Genomic DNA, 19,124 nt, shown 5'->3' with positions numbered 1-19,124 from the left:
TTTGGCGAATTTACGTGAGGTAAGTAATGTTTTTATGTACCTTGATTATCAGATACCTGAAAATTGGCCGTCTAAGCAAGCTAGCACGTAGGCTAGGCATGCTTTCTTAGTACTTACTAACACTACTCAATCGTACATATTTCCTGTGTCAGAAAATACGTAACCTCTGGTGGTCCTGGGATAAAAGTAATAAGAAAACCAGAAAAGAGCTGATAACTTCCAAACGGCTGAACCAATTTTTTTGGATTATAGCTAAGAACACTCTCGATCAAGCCACCTTTCAAACAAAAAAAACTAAATTAAAATCGGTTCATTCGTTAAGGCGCTACGAGGCCACAGACAGATACACAGATACACAGATACACAGATACACAGATACACAGATACACAGATACACAGACACACAGATACACAGATACACAGATACACACGTCAAACTTATAACACCCCTCTTTTTGGGTCGGGGGTTAAAAATAAGTGCCGTGTTATATCTCCAACTTGAGAATTTAAAAAAGAAAAATAAAGGAAAGAAAAAAATGCCAGGTAGAAATCGATATGGAGTATTTTGACGTGACAACGTCTTATAATTCGATAGAGCCGGCTGCACGCACGAAAAAACATGACTCATGCGTCGTTACCTCGCTCTGAGGCGTTCCATGTAAGGCTTGAAGTGCAAGCGAGAGCGCGGAACGAGCGACAAAGAAGCACAATCGGCCTTTGTTGTCACGTTCAACTATCGTCAGTAAACCGACTTTACAGACAACCAATTTTTAAATGCAACGATTCTTCCAGCTAGCGGGTTTCCACCTTAGACTGCATTGTTACTAATTTTGATACACAATACAATACAATTGTAATTTTGTCTAGAATAAGTTGTAACTTTTGTAAAATTTTGGCTGCAATAAACAATTTATTTATTTATTATTTATTTATTAAACACTAGTTGTTACCTGGCATGCGTTATAATACGACTCGCGCGCAGCCTATCGACGTTAAAGATGCTACGAGTAGGTATGTCCAAAACCATCGATGTCATCGATGGAGCAATCTACAGTTCGAAACCTTCAAGCAAAAACCCAGCTAGAAGAACAACACTGGGGTAACACGTTTACCCAACGACCTACATAAGTAAGGAGGCTACGCTTCGAAGCCCGTACCTCCGATTAGCCTGTGACTGTACGAAGTTTCAACTCAACCGATGGTGAACGATGCGCGAACGCATAGGTAACGAACGATTAGTAGGTATGTGATTATCATGTATCGCGACGTATGACAATGGGAACAGTTCTCGCGCCCGGCTTTGTCTTCACGATGTAAATCACTCTTTCTCTAAAATGGAACGCCTAACCTCACGACGCAAATAAGTACTAGGGTATTGGATAATATAAAATAACAATAAACCTGCTGCACTTCTCGAAGTAAGAAATGTGCGGTAATCAAATTAAGCTGTTATCACAGAGACTGATTTTATTGTCTGTCTGTCCCATCATTTCTCCTCACCCGTAGCAGCCTAAACGGCGCGGACCGCTAAAATTTCGTTTTAGGACACGAAATATGTATATTGGAGCAAGTTATCGAATAATAAGTAAAAGTTCCGAGAATACTTTATTTTAAAAATACAATCAATAATTAAAACTAATCTTATAAAACAGGACAAACAATTATAACGATAAACATCAACTCATTTCTTCTTTTTCTTCTTTTTACTATCTTTAACTTCTGGTACGACTTCTTCCGGTGGTGGCGTAGGAGGCAATTTCTTATCAGGCCATCTGCGGTGGACGTAATCTACCAACATGACCAAGTCAATCGTCTTTACTTTCTTATTACTGGGGCCGGGAAAACTATTCACGATCTCCTCTATCAAATCAGCATCCAAACTAGTAGCACCGAGCGTTTTAAGTGCCCGTGAAAATTCTTTTACCTCCAACGGCCGTTCATTATATTTGCATATTTCTAAAAATACTAGAGCTATATCTACGCTTGACTTTTTACCTTTGTTACATAGAAATTCAGCTCTCCTTAATACTATTTCTCGCATATCGGCACTTGCTGAAACTAACCTAGGTATAACTTCTCCCCATTTTATAACAACATTTTTCCGAGATTTCATATCCAATATTGTATCTTTTAATTCAATAAACTCAGCGGTCACTAAAATATTTTCAAGAAAAAGGTTTTGCAATTTTACTTTACGTATCTTTAATTTTGATAGCAAAAACAAAGCATGGTCCGGTGTCAACGGATTGTTTGAAAGATCCAGAGTTGTTAACTTACTATTTGGTAAACTTTGCGCTATTTGAGTTACCTCGTCTGATAGTCTATTATTATTTAAATAGAGTGATCTTAAATTTGGGGCTTTCATAACCTGCTTAATAGCATTACCTATACGAGGGCCGGATAAAGAGTTCCATGACAAATTTATCTCTTCGAGTTTCGTATTTGTCGATAGCATACTGCACAAATAAAAAATCGCATTAGGTGAAAATATGGTATTCCAAGACAAATTCAGATGAGTCAGCTTGTTGTGTGTTTCAAAGGTAGAAGTGAGCGTGACTAATGATTTTGCTGTCAAACTGTTATGGCTGAGGTTTATATTTACTATATCAGAGCCTAAATAGATCGCTTTTGACAAGAATTCCACACCAGCATCGGTCAGACAGTTTTCAGCGAGATTAATTTTGCGTAAAGTGCGATTGACATGAACGTTTGCGAACAAACGCCTGGCGCCTTCTGGTCCAATCCGACAACCGTGTAAATTTAATTCTTCCAGGCTGATGTTTGTAACAAGCATCTCACCTAAATGGTAACACCCGTCTTCGCTTATCCAGTTATCTGTTAAATCTAATACTTTAACAAATCTATTATTATTCAGAGCCATTGCGATAGGTCGAAACCCCAGTGGGTGAATTCCGTAATAGCTTAAATCTATCTCACGATCTAAGAGTTTTCTGTGAAAACTTCGAATGGGACAAATGCGCATCTCTTTACATAAATCTAGATAAAGTTCTTGGCCATCATCTGAATTAAGGATAATCTTGGGTGCTGGATTCAGCAGTGCCTCCTTGATGCCAGGGTCGAGGATAGACGGATAGTTGTAATAAGGATGACGAAAGACTGAGCTCCTAGATAGCGGTACATATTTAGCACAAATTTCGCCACTCCCAGGGCTGTACAAACCTTGTTCATACAGCAGCCGCTTCGCATTTTCCTCTGGGATTTGTGCGTTCAACGATGACCACTCCTCAATGGGCGCTTCTTCAGAAATAAATGATTCCACTTCATGAAGCACTTTAACTTCCAAAGAAGTTTGTTCTATACTAACACTTGAAGACATTTTTTTACTATAAACTACAAGTTATACATAATTATAAAGAAACTTTTGTTTGTAAATTAAACTTCATAAAAATCTTTTATTGTAGCTGAATTGCAGTAGAATTTGAGCAAACGTCGCAAACGTCAATATGTATTTTATTTTTCAGTTTCTTTCAAAATTTACTGGAATGGACATATTTCACGCTGGAACAGTCATGTCATACAAAATTACAGCTATTTTTGTACCGATTCGGTACACCCCACCGGTAGCGGGAATTAAAATTCATATTTTGTGTCAAATGATCTCCATGCTGATAGCGCTAACATTTAGTTCCGAGTTTGCTCACATGACGCTCTCTACTACTATCAGCGGCAAAACGGCGAAAATAGAGTCGTCTCAAAAACAGATCGGCAATCGCAAGTCCAGCGTATATTACAGACTAGAGGTCAATGCACACATTTCCTGTTTTTAGGTTTTGTCCATGAGTAAGTACAGCAGATTTAGTACAGATCTATAAATCAATATCATCTATGAATCATCTACAATATTTTAGAAGTTTTTTCATACTCTAATGTCTGCAAGCTAAGAGATTTTATATAAGTTCTCTCTCTGCTAGTCCAGATATTATCAGCCATCATATATTTTTTTTAATATTTTGTAAAGGAAAAAAAATTTGTTTCATTGTATAATTATTTATATTTAAAAAAACTCATTATAATAATTTATATAACGTAACAATTACATAAAAAAGTAATAAAGAGCATTTTAAAAACATGAAATACTGACTACAGAAAGTAGTGTATCAAAATAGCAATACAGAAAATCTTACGAATCAAAATAAAATAAAAATAATATAAAGAAGAGACAAGTAAATTATTTTTTGCCTTTCGTTTTCCCTTTCTTCGGTGGTTTAGAAGGTTCTGGCGGTAAAGGCTCTGGTTCAGGCTCGGGAGGCGGTGTCTCCGGCAGTTTACGATCTGGCCATTTCCTCCGAATAAAATCAGCTACAAGATTGATATTTATAGTCTTAAACTTAGCACTCTTCGGACCAGGAAAAGCATCAACCATTTCATTAATAAGATCACTATCCAGAGGCGCTCCTGTTGCAGTTAACGCATCTTCGAAAGCTTTCGAATTCATAATGTTTATATTGTCCTTTTCCATTTGCAGTATCACAAGAGCTACATCAACCTTCCTTTTCTTACCTTTCATTGTCAGGAATTCAACGCGATTAAGAATTAAATCTCTCGGATCTGGTCCATGAGCTTGAAAATCACCACTAACTCCTCCGTATGTTATAACAGTGTTCAATTTCGACTTCATGCCTTTAATCTGGTCAAGAAGCATTAAAAATGCTCCATCTACTAATACTCCATCTAGTAAAAGATTTTTAATTTTTACTGTATTAAGTTTCATTTTTTGAAGGACTTTTAATGCATCCTCTCGCGTTAATGGGTTATAAGACAAATTCAACGTTTCCATTTTTTTAGGTTTCGCCATGAGCCCGATGAAATTCTGAACGCCTTCGCCCGATAACATATTGTTACTAAGGTCTAACACACGTAAGCTAGGAACTTTAAAAATTGATTTTATTGCAGTTCCAATTCGACTACTTGCTAGAGAGTTCCAAGACAAATATAGCTCCTGTAAAACTTTACTCTCTGCTAATCTGTTTAATAAATTAACTGTTCCTACTAAAGGCGCATAAAGATTATTCCAAGAAAGATCCAATATTGTTAATTTATTATGAGTTTCAAGAGATTCAGCTAAAATGTTAGCTGATTTACCGCTAATATTATTGTAGCTTAGATATATTTCTTTCACATGAATGCCACGGAGTATTGCAGATGCTAAATGTTCCACACCTATGTCTCCAATTGCATTTTTGTTCAAATTCAAAGCTCGAAGATCTGTATTGAGCTGCAATCCAGCAAACAATAATTTGACTCCCTTTGGCCCAACTTTACACCCCGATAAAATTAATTCTCTCAATGTAGAGTTGCTTTTAAGCATTTCTCCCAAATGAAAGCAAGCATCATCGTTCAAAAAGTTATCAGTTAGATCAAAGGTGGTCACGTTTTGGTTGTAGCTTAGTGCCATGGCCATCGCACGAACACCAAAAGGTTGTATACAGTAATACTTCAAGTCTATTTGATCAGTGAGTAACTCTCTATGAAATTTCATCACAGGGCATTGTTTCATTTCTTTACAGGTTGCCAAATATAGTGCTTGGCCGTCATCTGGATATTCAATCTTTTTCTCTGGTGTTAATAAAGCTTCTTTGATACCAGGATCAAGAACACCCGGGTAATTAAAATAAGGATGCCTAAGAACAGAGCTGGCTGACATAGATGCATATTTAGTACATATTTCTCCACTGCCTGGATCATATAAACCGTCTTCGTATAGAATCCGTTTACGATTTTCCTCCGGAAGTTCCATCACCAGTGAAGACCATTCGTCCATAGGAGGCTCCTCGGAGCTCTCTTCAACAGGCGCTACATAGATATACTCGGTTTTAGTTTCTTCTTCTGAAGATTCTGAAGACATTTTTGTGTAGAAAAAATAAAACCACTTATAAAAATAACAATATTTATGAAAGTTATATATTGATATCAAACAAACCACAAAGACGCAGTGATTTATATTTTTTTTGAAAGCCATTCGTCAAAATGTATTTTTTAGGTTAGTGGTAGGATTTGTCCATAGATTTGTCAACTACACTACTTTGACATAATATTATACCTCCTTTGCCATTGATTTTTTTTAATCTTCATGAAAACTAAGAATTTGCACCATTTGCACCTTTAAATTTTCGAACATAGAGATAATTAAATAATGGTAATATTTAAATCAGTGCATTTTACTTATGCTTAAAAAAAATTACTCTGTAAAATTACTTCTAACCATTTTATACTATTTTTATGATTGTAACAAACACGAACAGTTTTATAATGAACGATAAATTTCATCACTATTTCCTCGCCGAGGCTCGATCCAAGTCGTAATAAAGCGGACATGTAATAGAGATGAGTTAAATTCGCCAGTAAATTACAAGCGGGCAACCAGCAATAAAATATTCAATAGAGCTACCCAACATAAAGTATGGAGTAAGGAGGTCCGTAATTTATGTATAGGTGCTTAAAAAGACTTGCGAGGGTCTAACAGAGGTTTAATTACAACTGTCGATCGTAAGCTGCGCACGCAATTGTAAGACATGGACGTTCGAGGATAATTGCTAATGCGTTTAGTGTTTACTGTTTGTTGCAATACGGACAGTTGAATCTTCGTTTATTGCAACTTGTATTTCTTCATCTTTGGTTTGTTTTTATTCAAAAGCGTTTACGATTTCCCTTTTAGTTTACAATAAAGCCATTATCGTTGCTTTGCTACCAAACGGCTGCTATATCAGTTTGATTTTTAAGAGATATAAGAATCTCTATACAGGTTAAGAAAGATACAAACTTCTATACGGCAAGAAAGCGATACAGTGTCTACTTACATTGCTTGTGTGCTAGTTAGGGAGTTACATTAAGAGCTGGCAGACAGACATTAGTGAAACTTCCTGGTTTTTTTTGATTCTATGAGTTTTCTGATTTTTTGTTTCGATTTGTATGAACGAAAATTTAGTTTTGTTTGACATAGACGATCATTTTTACAATAATTATTATTATATGACTCGTCAAATTATTTTAAGGTGTGAAATTCTTTAACTTGGTATACATATTTTGTACACCTTTGAAATATGTATACTGTATATTTGATGTTTGCATTGAATGAATTATTATTATAATTACATCATTAGAAAAACGGATAGGTTTATAATATGTCGGAATCTTCTCTTTCGTAACCCGACATCAACTCTAGGTCAAACGAGCCCTGAGGCGTGAATGGTTAGATTAAACTCAGCTCACTTTAGTGTTAATCTGTACAAACTATAGACCATAACACAATTTATATTTATTTAGATTGATGGATAGATGAAAACTGTATTTTGTTGTCTGTCTGTCTGTCCATCTATCTATCACATCGTGTCAGTCAAGAAAACCTATAACCTATAGGGTACTTCCCGTTGACCTAGAATCATGAAAGGCCGGTAAGTAGGTCTTATAGCACAAGTAAAGGAAAAAATCCGAAAACCGTGAATTTGTGGTTACATCACAAAAAGAGTTCATAATATACCAAGTGGGATATCATATGAAAAGGCTTAACTTGTACATTCTAAACCAGATTTTTATTTATTTTTATGCATAATGATTTTTGATTTATCATTTTTTTAAAATACCCGAGTACGGAACCCTCGGTACGCGAGTCTGAATCGCACTGTACCGGTTTTTTTACAGCATCTTATTATTCTTGTAGAGTATGTCTAGAAACTCTTTGGTCCCAAGCCGAACCTCAGTGAAAGTTCAGCCGCAGGGCATGGAAACGAGCGGGCAGCGGAGGCGTTGTTGGACTATGACGAAGACATCATCGCAGATAAACTAAAGCTCACCCATTGATATAAATGGCAGAGACACGCAGTTTTTTTATGAAGTTCACATCACAAAATTTTTGGGGACCTATCTATGTTATAAGGCCTCCAGAGTCTAGAAACTCTTCGGACCCGAGAAAGTTCAGCCGCAGGGCACGGAAACTTTATCTCACCTATTGATATAAGTTCCAGAGACACACAGTGTCATTGTAAAGTTCTCATCATGTTAACATTTTTGGGGACTAAACTGTGTTATGACGCCTCCACTAAAAATAAATTTTCAAAAATTTTGAGCCTTTGATGAACACCTTTAATGCCCCATTTTAAGTAGAAAAAGTTCAATTGTATTATCATCAAATTACTATCGACAATACAGAAAATAAGAAACATGTGCTTAGTATGATTATTGACATCAATGATTTACTAATTAATACTATAATAGGTTTAGAATATTTTTCCTACCGAGAAAATCAGGCAAATATTCTGCAATAGCTCTTAAAAATTTTGCTGAGCTTTCAGGCAAGAAATGTATCATGCATGATATACCTATTCCATTAAGTTGCTTTGTATCTCGTTGCTTTTGGGTCATAATGTGTATTGTGTATCTTGATTTTTAATATCAGTGTGCCTCTTGGTGCCCATCAATCAAACATGTCTACAGCCACAGCAAAGTGACCAGTGTCATGTACCTCGAATCTTGCGTTGTTCAATTTGAAGATAGATGACATTTTCAAATCAGAAGTATAATGCTTATTTGCATTAATAACTTTCGATTTTGTTAAGCTCACTGCTTATGTTTATTCATGGTAGTGTTTTTTATGCTCGGATTAGTCACTATCGCTATTTGAACTTATCGGTTATCGGTATATCAATTTTGGTTTACTAGTCATCAGTATCTAGTCGACACTTGATATTGTTTTACAATTTTTCAAACTTATACAATTTAACAATACTAGTAGCATATTTTTCCCTTTAGCTTTTCGGAGTTATGTACTTCTAAGTAATTAAAGACTTGATTTTAACGGTGAAGGAAAACATCATGAGAAAAACTTTCAGAGTTCTGTACAGTGTTTTCAAAGCTATGTGAAGTCTACCAATCCACACAGGGCCGTGCGAATGGCAAAACAGATGACTGTGTCAACTGCGACTCTTAGTTAAACCAACCAACGTCTCAGATTCCTTCTGCAAGGTTTCTTTCCAACGATCTTGCTAATGATCATGAGTTTTCTCAATGGTTAAAATTAAGAGCATTTTAAATATTCAGTTGCTGTTTATTGGACAAATGCCAAAAAGATATCAAATAAAACGAAAGCTCCTCTTAAAGTTTAAGATGCTTTTTAGTATTCATTAGTAAGCGTTAGATGTGTTTATCGACTGCTTCTCTTTTCTTACCTGTCTAAACGTATTGGTTGCGTTCGCGCGATCTTGTTCTTCTGATCTTTTTAATGATCAAGAAACTCAATCATTTCTGTAAAGTTAAAAGCATCTTAAATACTGAGTCGCTGTTTATTGGACAAATGCAAAAAACATGGTAAATTAAACGTAAGCTCCTCTTAAAGGTTAAGATGCTTTTCAGTATTCGCCGGTAAGCGTTAAGTTTGATCACAATTGCTTTTGTCCGGTTTCGGAATGCCGCGATAAAATTTATTGCGGTCCAGTGAAACTAATCGAATTGGGGCGCGGTCGCCAAGTCGTCTAATTAATAGAATTTGTCTGCCGCTACATTGTTAACCTCGCTATTATCCTTATCGGGACCATGTTTCAGGCCACGAAGTGGACTTTCGTTTGGTTAATTGACTACTACCTATACTTCTGCTTCGCTATTTGGAACTTAACAACTTTCTCTATTTTGTATCGACTGTGACAAAAGTAATACAACATTGTACAAACGTTTAGCAGTTAACTTAGTATTTTCAGGACTAATTTTGTTATTTTCGCTCTGATATTCTACTCTATTGTCTTTTACTGTAACAAGATTGAATTTTAGTTCTGTTTAATTTTGATTTAACATTTTTCTGTCTAAACTTTGTCTAGACAGATATCTATACTAATGTTACAAATGCGAAAGGGTTTATCCATCTGCTAGATTTTCACGGCACATTCATTTCACAGATTTTGACTATTGGTACAGAGTAGATTGCATCCCTGGGACAAACATAGGCTACTTTTTGTCCCCGAAAATCAAAGAGTTTCCTAGGATTTCAGAAAAAAACTAAATCTACCCGGACTGAATCGCGAGCATCATCCACTCACAGCTAACTATAAATCATTGTAATAAAATTTATGTTTTTATGTTAGGACAGTGTTTAGTTTGATCTTCTAAACTGTGAGTCAGTATGTATGTATATTAAATAAGTTAGGTAGGTACTATAGGGTAGAATATATTTCCTGTCAAGATTTATCTTAGTATTTGTAAGTAAATTAGTAATAACCAAATTTACCAACACCATTACAATCTACTCATACCATAAATTAGACATAATTAGTGCAAAATTTTTACTCATTAAAAATAATACTTTTAATATCATTCAAGTTAGATTCATTAAAACATTACAAACCCTTAAACAACGAAACATGAACTTTCAATAATAACAATTATAAACAAGAAAGTGTATCTAAATCGAGAAACGCCAGCGAGTTAGTTTTACCGGCGAATTTATATTGCAGTTTAAACAAAGTAAATCATCTACGGCTATAAACTCATAACAGCTGCCACTTGCAGAACGTTTGATTTAGACTAGAGAAATGGAAAGGGCTATTGTTTTCTCCACGAAAATAAACTGAAGTCAGATAAACTGGACCGCTTTATGCAAAACTTTTTACAATATGAATTAAGATTAACTTTTATTAACAAAAATAAAGTTGCGAAGAAACTATTGGTTGAGCATTCAGTTGCCCTCTTTCAACTTTTAGTAATAGTCTGTTACACTGATAATATTGTAACTTATATGATACGAAAAAATAACTGCTTAGTATCTTCCCGATTCTTCTCAGTAGTCTGCTCTCCGAATCAGTGGCAGAGTTCCAAATGAAACAAAAGAGATACTAGTTGTCATACATGAAGTCCTAAAGTGATAAAGATGTGGAAGTAAAAATAACCCTTTGGTTACATTATGATCGGATGATATATTTATCATATTTCCCTATCCATACTATCCATAGTAATATTCTAAATGCGAAAGTGTGTCTGTGTCTGTTAGTCTGTCTGTCTGCCAGCTTTTCACAGCCCAACAGTTTAACTGATTCTGACGGGTACAGCGTTAGCTTATATCTCAGGGACGGATATAATCTACTTTTTATCCCGGAAAATCAAAGAGTCTCCACGGAATCTTTAAAAACCTAAATCCACGCGGAAGAAGTCGCGGGCATCATCTAAGTAGTAAAGAATCAAATAAAATCATAATTTAATGCGATAGAATCATGTATAATAAAACACTTCATTCAATTTAAGGTGATAAAAGAGTGTTAATATCGGGCATTTATCGCAGGTAATAAAAAATGTAAAACATTTCGAATACAGTATGATGCAGTAGAGCAGATGCCCGCGCATCCTCTGCCCGGCTAGCATGGGCAGTAGATAAAAATTATATCCCCCGATTATATCCACTGAGGTCATAGAAATCAGTGGATATAATCGGGGATATAATTTTTATCTACTGCCCATGCTAGCCGGGTTGGTTCATAATAAAACTAGCTTTTCTTGAGGTGACTTGTTGCATAAAGTGGTCCACTCTGTATTTGGTTTTGAAATAGGAGACCGCCGCGCTGCGCCCGCGCCGGCCAGCGCGATCACATCTGCAATTTCGCACATTTACATACAGATTGGAATCTTGTTGTTTGATATTTGTACGTTTACGACTCCACTGAACAGGTGCGGTGTAATGGACGGAATATACACTAATATCACACTAATATTATAAAGGAGAAAGTTTGTATGTGTGTGTGTGTGTGTGTGTGTGTGTGTGTGTGTGTGTGTGTGTGTGTGTGTGTGTGTTTGTGTGTATGTTTGTTACTCCTTCACGCAAAAACTACTGGACGGATTGGGCTGAAATTTAGAATGGAGATAGATTATACCCTGGATTAGCACATAGGCTACTTTTTATCCCGGAAAATCAAAGAGTTCCCACGGGAATTTCAAAAAAACCTACATACCCACGCGAACGAAGTCGCGGGCATCAGCTAGTAATAAAATATGGTCTGATATTATGAAAGCTTGTTAGCCTGTCTTACAATGCCTTCAGAAGAGCGTGTTACCGGTAAAATATTAAAAATGTTACAAAGAAGAATACCTACAGTTGGGTTTGTTTTGGAATTCTTATTCATCAAAAAATACTTATACTTACTTAAAATATGGGCGAGTTTTTACAAATCTTTTTTTCGAGGGTTATAGGTATTGAAATTTTAATGGATATACAAAGAACTGAGACTAATTTTTTTTCTATTTTCGAGATCTCTATCATAGAAACTTTTATTAACAAGGAAATTAACAAGGAAACAAGATATTCCAAAATTGGGTCACATCTGACCTAACCATTAGGTATTTGCTAGCTAATGTTTGCGATTTCACGCGCATTACCTCTTGGAAAGGGCCTATCTATGTCCAGAAGTGGACGAATACGACTGATGGAATAGAATGGAAAATCAAAGAGTTTTTATCATCCACTCAAATCCAAGCAAAAAATCACGTCAATCCATTCTCGCAGGTTACAATATGATCAAACAACAAACAAATACACTTTTGCATTTATATCATGAGTAGTGATTAGTATTTCAACAGCTTTATAGTTACTAATAAACCTACTGAATTAAAATTAACTAAGTAATTAAAGTTTTTGAACAGGCTAATTAAAGATTGATTGAGCCGAGAATTAATGGCTAATTACGATTTTGCAAATTGTAAAACATTTCGACCTCGCTCGCCCTTGCCTTTCGGTTGGAACAAGTTTAGGTACTAAGTACCGACTTCATACAAAAAATAATCTCATTTTGTATCATACGACTGTAGCAAAAGATTTATGGCAAAGGAATAAAGTTCAGCGCGCACCGGCTGTTTGAAGCAACGACGAAAGATGCTGAAGCTATAGAGAACTTGAAGCGTCCTAAATATTTTCTATCGTCCTTTGAAAAAGCTCATTTTAATTTGATAGTTATCTACATACTATTCAATGTTCAAAAAATCTTTTGATATATACATTGGAGGTTGATGCATCGAGATTCAAACAGAAAATAGCTCAAAATTGCTCACCTCCAGTGTGCTATTTTGAATTTAATTTAAATTTAAATTTAAATAATGTTAATATTATTATAAATTATTATTTCATTTTTGTATACTTTTTTGGGTTTTTACCCTAAATAAAGAAAAATTATTATTATTATATTATTATATATGTATTTACTGCAAAAGAAATCCATGCTAAGTAATAATAAATATGCAAAAATGACTTTTCACGATTATACGCTTTTATACCAATTTGGACGATAAAAGCTTTCAACCCGGAAACACAGGCTCTTTTTATTTTAGAGTAATCAAAGGACTTCCCCAAAATAAAAAGTAAGGTTGAAAAGGGATTTTCAAATCTATCTAATACTTTAATATCTAAGAAGTCATCTAGTCTAGTTGAAAAATAATTTGCTGTGCTTACTTTCGTCGAATAATATAATATGTACATTGTACAATGCGCGCTAAGCTCAAAGCCTGATTACTTACTCGGGCGACTAAATAACCGCGCGTGCGCCTAACAAAAAACTGAAGCGCCCGTATTGGGAACACTGGGTCTGGCAACGCGAATGGAGACTCATGAATAAAATACCCCGCGAAAAACACCACGGTGGCAATTACGCCGCCTAATCTGTCTCAAGGCTCTTAATATGTGACGCCTTGGACTTTAAATTAACTGAAAAATTCTTAAACTTACTATGTACCTAACTTGTTTTTGTGGAATTGTTTCACTTTGTTTGTTTTTCTTACATTTACGAGTGTTGCGAAGTGAATAGTGACTCTTTCTTTTCGGTTCAATGTTCATAGGCGGTGGTAATCACTTAACATCAGGAGACCCGCCTGCACGTTTGTTCGCTATTTTTAACCCCCGACCCAAAAAGAGGGGTGTTATAAGTTTGACGTGTGTATCTGTGTATCTGTTTGTGGCATCGTAGCTCCTAAACTAATGAACCGATTTTAATTTAGTTTTTTTTTGTTTGAAAGGTGGCTTGATCGAGAGTGTTCTTAGCTATATCATTCAAGAAAATCGGTTCAGCCGTTTGAAAGTTATCAGCTCTTTTCTAGTTACTGTAACCTTCACTTGTCGGGGGTGCTATAAATTTTTAATTTACACTTGTTATCAAAAAACACTACTGGATGGATTGGGCTGTTTGGCATGCAGGTATATAGCTATCAATATGACGTAGAGATCCCCTAAGAAAGGATTTTGAAAAATTCAACCCTTAAGGGGTAAAATAGGGTAAGGTAAGGGGGAAATTCGTGTAGTGTACTCAGACAGTTTTGATTTTTATATAAAGGTCATATTATATACATAAAGGTAAAGGCCTAGAGAAAAATACGGTACTCAAAAGTAAACTTTTTCGGATTCAAAACTGTAAATCTTAAGGAAAGGGTGCAGGTGTTTAAACCACTAAATCATCATAGCCTATTAAATACTAGTATACCGTATACACAGGATATTTTAGTTGCAAAGTCGCCACCTACGCAATACCTGCGAGATGACTTAACGCTCTCGGTATGAATGAATGGATTTATGATTTTTCGAAGATACGCCGCATTCTCAGATGTTATGTATGATTGCATTGTTATTGCATTCATACAAGGAACTTGGATGCAAGTCTATTCCATGCTAGTGTTACGAACAGATGGCGTGAGTTTAAATGATTGGTTACATTTTAGAGGGCTTGAAAAGTATCTTTCGAAAAGTTAAAGTACATTTTAAATAAATAAACAATAAATAAATAAAAGTTTATTCAGCTCAACTTATTTAATATAGCTACTTTAACATAGCATATTTTGTAGTCAAATAAATATGTTATTGATATAGCAAGCTATATTAATTTTAGATAAAGCAACTTCCATCGCAACATGTTAAGAGGGGCCTCTCCGTCACTCGCTCCATACAAACGTAGTTCGTCTCTCAATTGAATACTAACTAACCAATCATACTCAATGGAATTTTGTAGAAACATTCCGGGAACTAATATCTATGCCTGTGGTTTTCCAGATTTCCGTTAAAATATTCGGTTTCAAAGTTACGCGGTCTTAAAAATTCACATACAAATCTTTGAGCCCCTGTAATTTTAAAACTACATATTTTTAGAAAAATCTAAAACACCACAGGCACAGATATTAGTTTCTAGAATATGTCTGCAAAATTTCATGGACTTTGGTTGCCTAATATTCAAATGAAATTGGAACTACGATTGTATGGAGTAAGTGACGGAGAGAGCCCTGTTAAGAAGAAACGAGTAAGAGTTTTGTCTTGGTTTATGGTTAGGCCGCGATTTTACTCACAAAACTAGGTAAATGACACTTATAAGAGTGTTTTTTTTTAAATATTTGATAAACTTAAAGAATATACAAGGCCTTTTTTGTTACATTCAGTGCCACAAAAACCATTAGACATTAACAGTTGATCAGTTGACATTAGTTTTGTTGTAAGTTAATCATGTAAGATACTTGCATTAGTAAAACTTAGAGGTGTATCTAATTGCGACCTAAGAAAATATCGCAAGAAAGAAGATTGGGCGGTCAATCTTTCGTTCTAGGTATCGCTAGTAGGAATTAAGTGACTATCTTGTATATCAGTAAAATCAGTCAGTAAAATTGGGTCAGAACAGAACGTTCTTGGCTGGGTGTGGAGGCCTAAATCCACTTCAAGTACTTGCGCCATCGGAGTTAGTTACCTGTAATTACCAATAGACAACAAATATCGAAGGTTATTAGCCAAGCCTTATAATCAAATGAGCATTTAATAAGGCTACCTTGTATTTCGATTCGCCTTCAATTATACTATTGGGCATTTCTATATAAAGAGCTGGTTGATTACCGTATTTAACGAGACAGTCGTATTTGACCTTTATGTTAGGAGACATATCATTTTAATATTCAAATTTCGTAATTTTATAAATATAGCTTTTATTGGCTTGTGTGATTGGTAATTTTAGGTTTAGTTTTTGGTCAGGGTCGCAACATCGTATCTTTTTTGGTGCAACCCAAATACATATGTAGTAGTTTATATTAGTAAAGTATTATAACATATTAGAATAAGTTTAGAATTAACTAAGTATAGTTAAGGGCGCGGCGTAATCTTTTATGAGCGTTAAGTCGTCAACAAACTGCGGTGCAGTTTGGCGAGATGTAAGTTATAAGTAATTCATGCGCATTAAAATAAATAAATTATAAAAAATAGTACATACCTACGTAACCGAATGCTGGTGAAAAGTTCTTGTACAGACTAAATGTTTTAATTCTAAACTTTCATGTGGGGGTGATCTTCACAAATTGACATATAACAGGGCTCTCCATAGGGTATCTTCAATCACTAAACATGTAGCCTGTTTTTTTTTAAGATACAAGTTAGCACTTGACTGCAATCTAATCTGGTGGTAACTGATGATGCAGTCTAAGATGGAAGCGGGCTATCCTGGAAGGGGTAGGTATATCAGTTTTATTGTACAGGGTAGCCCTATTTTTCTTTGATTTCAGGTTACCATAGCCTAATATTTGACATAACATCATCGATTTATGATCAATCCGAGAGTTCCCTCACTCTGCTATCGTCTTATAGACGCCAGAGAGTCGTACCCGAGTCAATAACTTTCATCAATCAAGCGAAAATGTATGCAAGAAAATAATTCCCATGGCGCCGTAATAGCGCCCGCATAGCACTTTCCATGTTCTGGGAAATTATATTCTATGTTAGAACGCAATACACGACAACATAATAACAATATTATGATCAATCCATGGATTTAGATAAATCATCGATCATCTAATTTTTTTCTAAACTTGCACCCAGCATTTCCATACTCAAAAGTATACGGAAGGATCTAAGAACCTACAGCATTACTATCCCAAGTAAACTCATTCATCAAAATCGGCTTAGTAGGTGGAACACTCATGAATACAAACCTACATAGATACATAGACTGCCAAAATCATAGCCCTTCCTTTTGGATTTGCTGTAATCGGGTAAACAGAAACAGACTTAAAAAACTTAGCAAACGAAACAATCCCGCACTGTTAATGTAGAGCGAGGTGAAAACGACAATTATTGTAAACCCATATCGACATGTGCCGCGCAAAAAATTACCACCACTATTAAGTTCAGTTCAGAATACGCTATACTATTGTATAGGTAAGTCTTTATGAAGTAACTATATGTATATGAAAATAAGTGAAACTAGATCCAATTTGTCTACCAATCCGCACTTGGCCAGCGATTTTCAAACTGATGGGTGGTCAAACCCTTCTCTTTCTAAGAGGTGATTCGTACTCAGTAGTGAGCCGGCGATGGCTCCTATAATTGGGTCTCGACGGAAAACATTAAAAAAATCTATAAAAAACTTATTGGTTTTACAAACCTAAATCTATGGAGACGAAGTCGCAGACATTATCTAGTTACTAGTTTATAATATTGGTAGGATAGATTAGTGCGAACATGGGTATACCACTAAATGCTAGATGATATTGTTGTGCTATATTATGTACTAGCTGATACCCGCGACTTCGTTCGCGTGGATGTAGGTTTTAAAATTCCCGTGGGAACTATTTGATTTTCCGGGATAAAAAGTAGCCTATGTGCTAATCCAGGGTATAATCTATCTCCATTCTAAATTTCAGCCCAATCGGTCCAGTACTTTTTGCGTGAAGGAGTAACAAACATACATACACACACACACACACACACACACACACACACACACACACACACACACACACACACACACACACACACACACACATAAAAACTTTCTACTTTATAATATTAGTGTGACAACATTGCGTTGTTCTATATGCATAATATAGCATAGTGTGAACTGGACTTTACACTTATTGCCATTCGATAAAGCTCAAATTACTATAATTGCAGCATTATGGATGTAGGTGACTGAGCGTGGGACATTAATGATTGATTGTTATGATCGATTTATCGATTTTTGTTCAACATCGATACATTCGAATATCGATGTTAAATCGTTTTCGAGAAAAAATCCCTCGCGTTTTGCTCTAGATTTATTGCATCTATTAGTACATTATTAGAAATTCCAATATATTTTATTGAATTATTAATAAAGCTCTAAGCTACTAACTTTAGGCATTTTGATTTTATTGATAGCGTTGTTACGTCCAGTTGCATAGCACGCGGTTAAAATTATTTCACGCTTACTATTAAACTTTGACCACCGAAAAAAGCAAAGTTAGTTGGTTCATGATGAAAGTCAAAGATGAATTTTTGATTAAAATTAACAAACCGAGACTTATATCCATTTTCATTTTGTTGACGTTTAAAGTTTAACGCCTGATACGCAACTGGCCCTTAATCTCAAATATAAATAAGTACCCATTGCTCTGACCAATTGTTTATACCTCTTTTTAACCAACACGTCAAAAAAGTTTCCTACCTTTTTAAAATTAGGTTCCAATTTTTAAATTTTCATTTGTTCAAACCATAAACTGTGTAGGTATTTGTATTGTGTATTTAAACAAAGTCTAATAAATACCGTTTTGCACAATACATATGTTCTTTAGCAAATTTTTTGCATCTCTTTTGTCCCTTCCAAAATATATTATCAAGCCCCTAATCTCTATAATCAATTTGGCCATAAAAGCTTTTGAATCGTCAAGTTTATCTGTTAATCTCAAACTAAACAAATCTCAAAGTACAAAACGCAAATAAAATAAAATAGCATTGGAATTTATAACCCTAAATAAAAACACCGAGTATTCATTACATCTGAGAACTGACTCTACATTTTTGCAGCTCTTTTTACACGTAGGTACTGTATTTTGTAGTCCTTTTCTCGTACTACACTTTTGTAGTTCTTTTTATTCGTATACTCTCGAAATAAGTATGGCAATCGATAAGGATCAAAGGGAATCCGTTTAAACGTTCGATCTGCACAAAGGGTTGAGCTTAATCGCGCGGTCGATGAAAAGGCGTACAGAGCAGCGCTAGGGCTGGCACAATACACAGATATTATTCCTCAAGATCATCCTTGATACAGAAAAGTGATAGATAAAGCCGAAGATGGAACGAGCTTAGAAAATGGAACGAACCTAGAAAATGGTTAACCAGAAAATATGTAGACTAATTCCAGCTAACCATA

The 19,124-nt window shown here is 35.3% G+C and overlaps 3 protein-coding genes across 5 annotated transcripts in view; all 3 read right to left on the bottom strand.

Annotated features, from left to right (window-relative positions):
- Nucleotides 1–19,124, bottom strand: part of LOC123881235 (protein outspread) — a 389,980-nt gene that overhangs the window by 134,320 nt on the left and 236,536 nt on the right. The window lies entirely within an intron of this gene.
- Nucleotides 1,616–3,543, bottom strand: LOC123881242 (leucine-rich repeat-containing protein 74A-like). Its single transcript, XM_045929949.1, has one exon. The coding sequence runs from the start codon at nt 3,335–3,337 to the stop codon at nt 1,682–1,684; it is 1,656 nt and encodes a 551-aa protein (XP_045785905.1). The 5' UTR covers nt 3,338–3,543; the 3' UTR covers nt 1,616–1,681.
- Nucleotides 4,083–5,971, bottom strand: LOC123881241 (leucine-rich repeat-containing protein 74B-like). Its single transcript, XM_045929948.1, has one exon. It carries the CDS (start codon nt 5,864–5,866, stop codon nt 4,190–4,192), a length of 1,677 nt encoding a protein of 558 aa, XP_045785904.1. The 5' UTR covers nt 5,867–5,971; the 3' UTR covers nt 4,083–4,189.

Source organism: Maniola jurtina, chromosome 3 (assembly GCF_905333055.1).
Source record: "Maniola jurtina chromosome 3, ilManJurt1.1, whole genome shotgun sequence".
In the NCBI taxonomy this organism is placed as follows: domain Eukaryota; kingdom Metazoa; phylum Arthropoda; class Insecta; order Lepidoptera; family Nymphalidae; genus Maniola; species Maniola jurtina.
The sequence above is the reverse complement of the archived record's forward strand: the minus strand, read 5'-3'. Positions and strand labels throughout refer to the sequence as shown.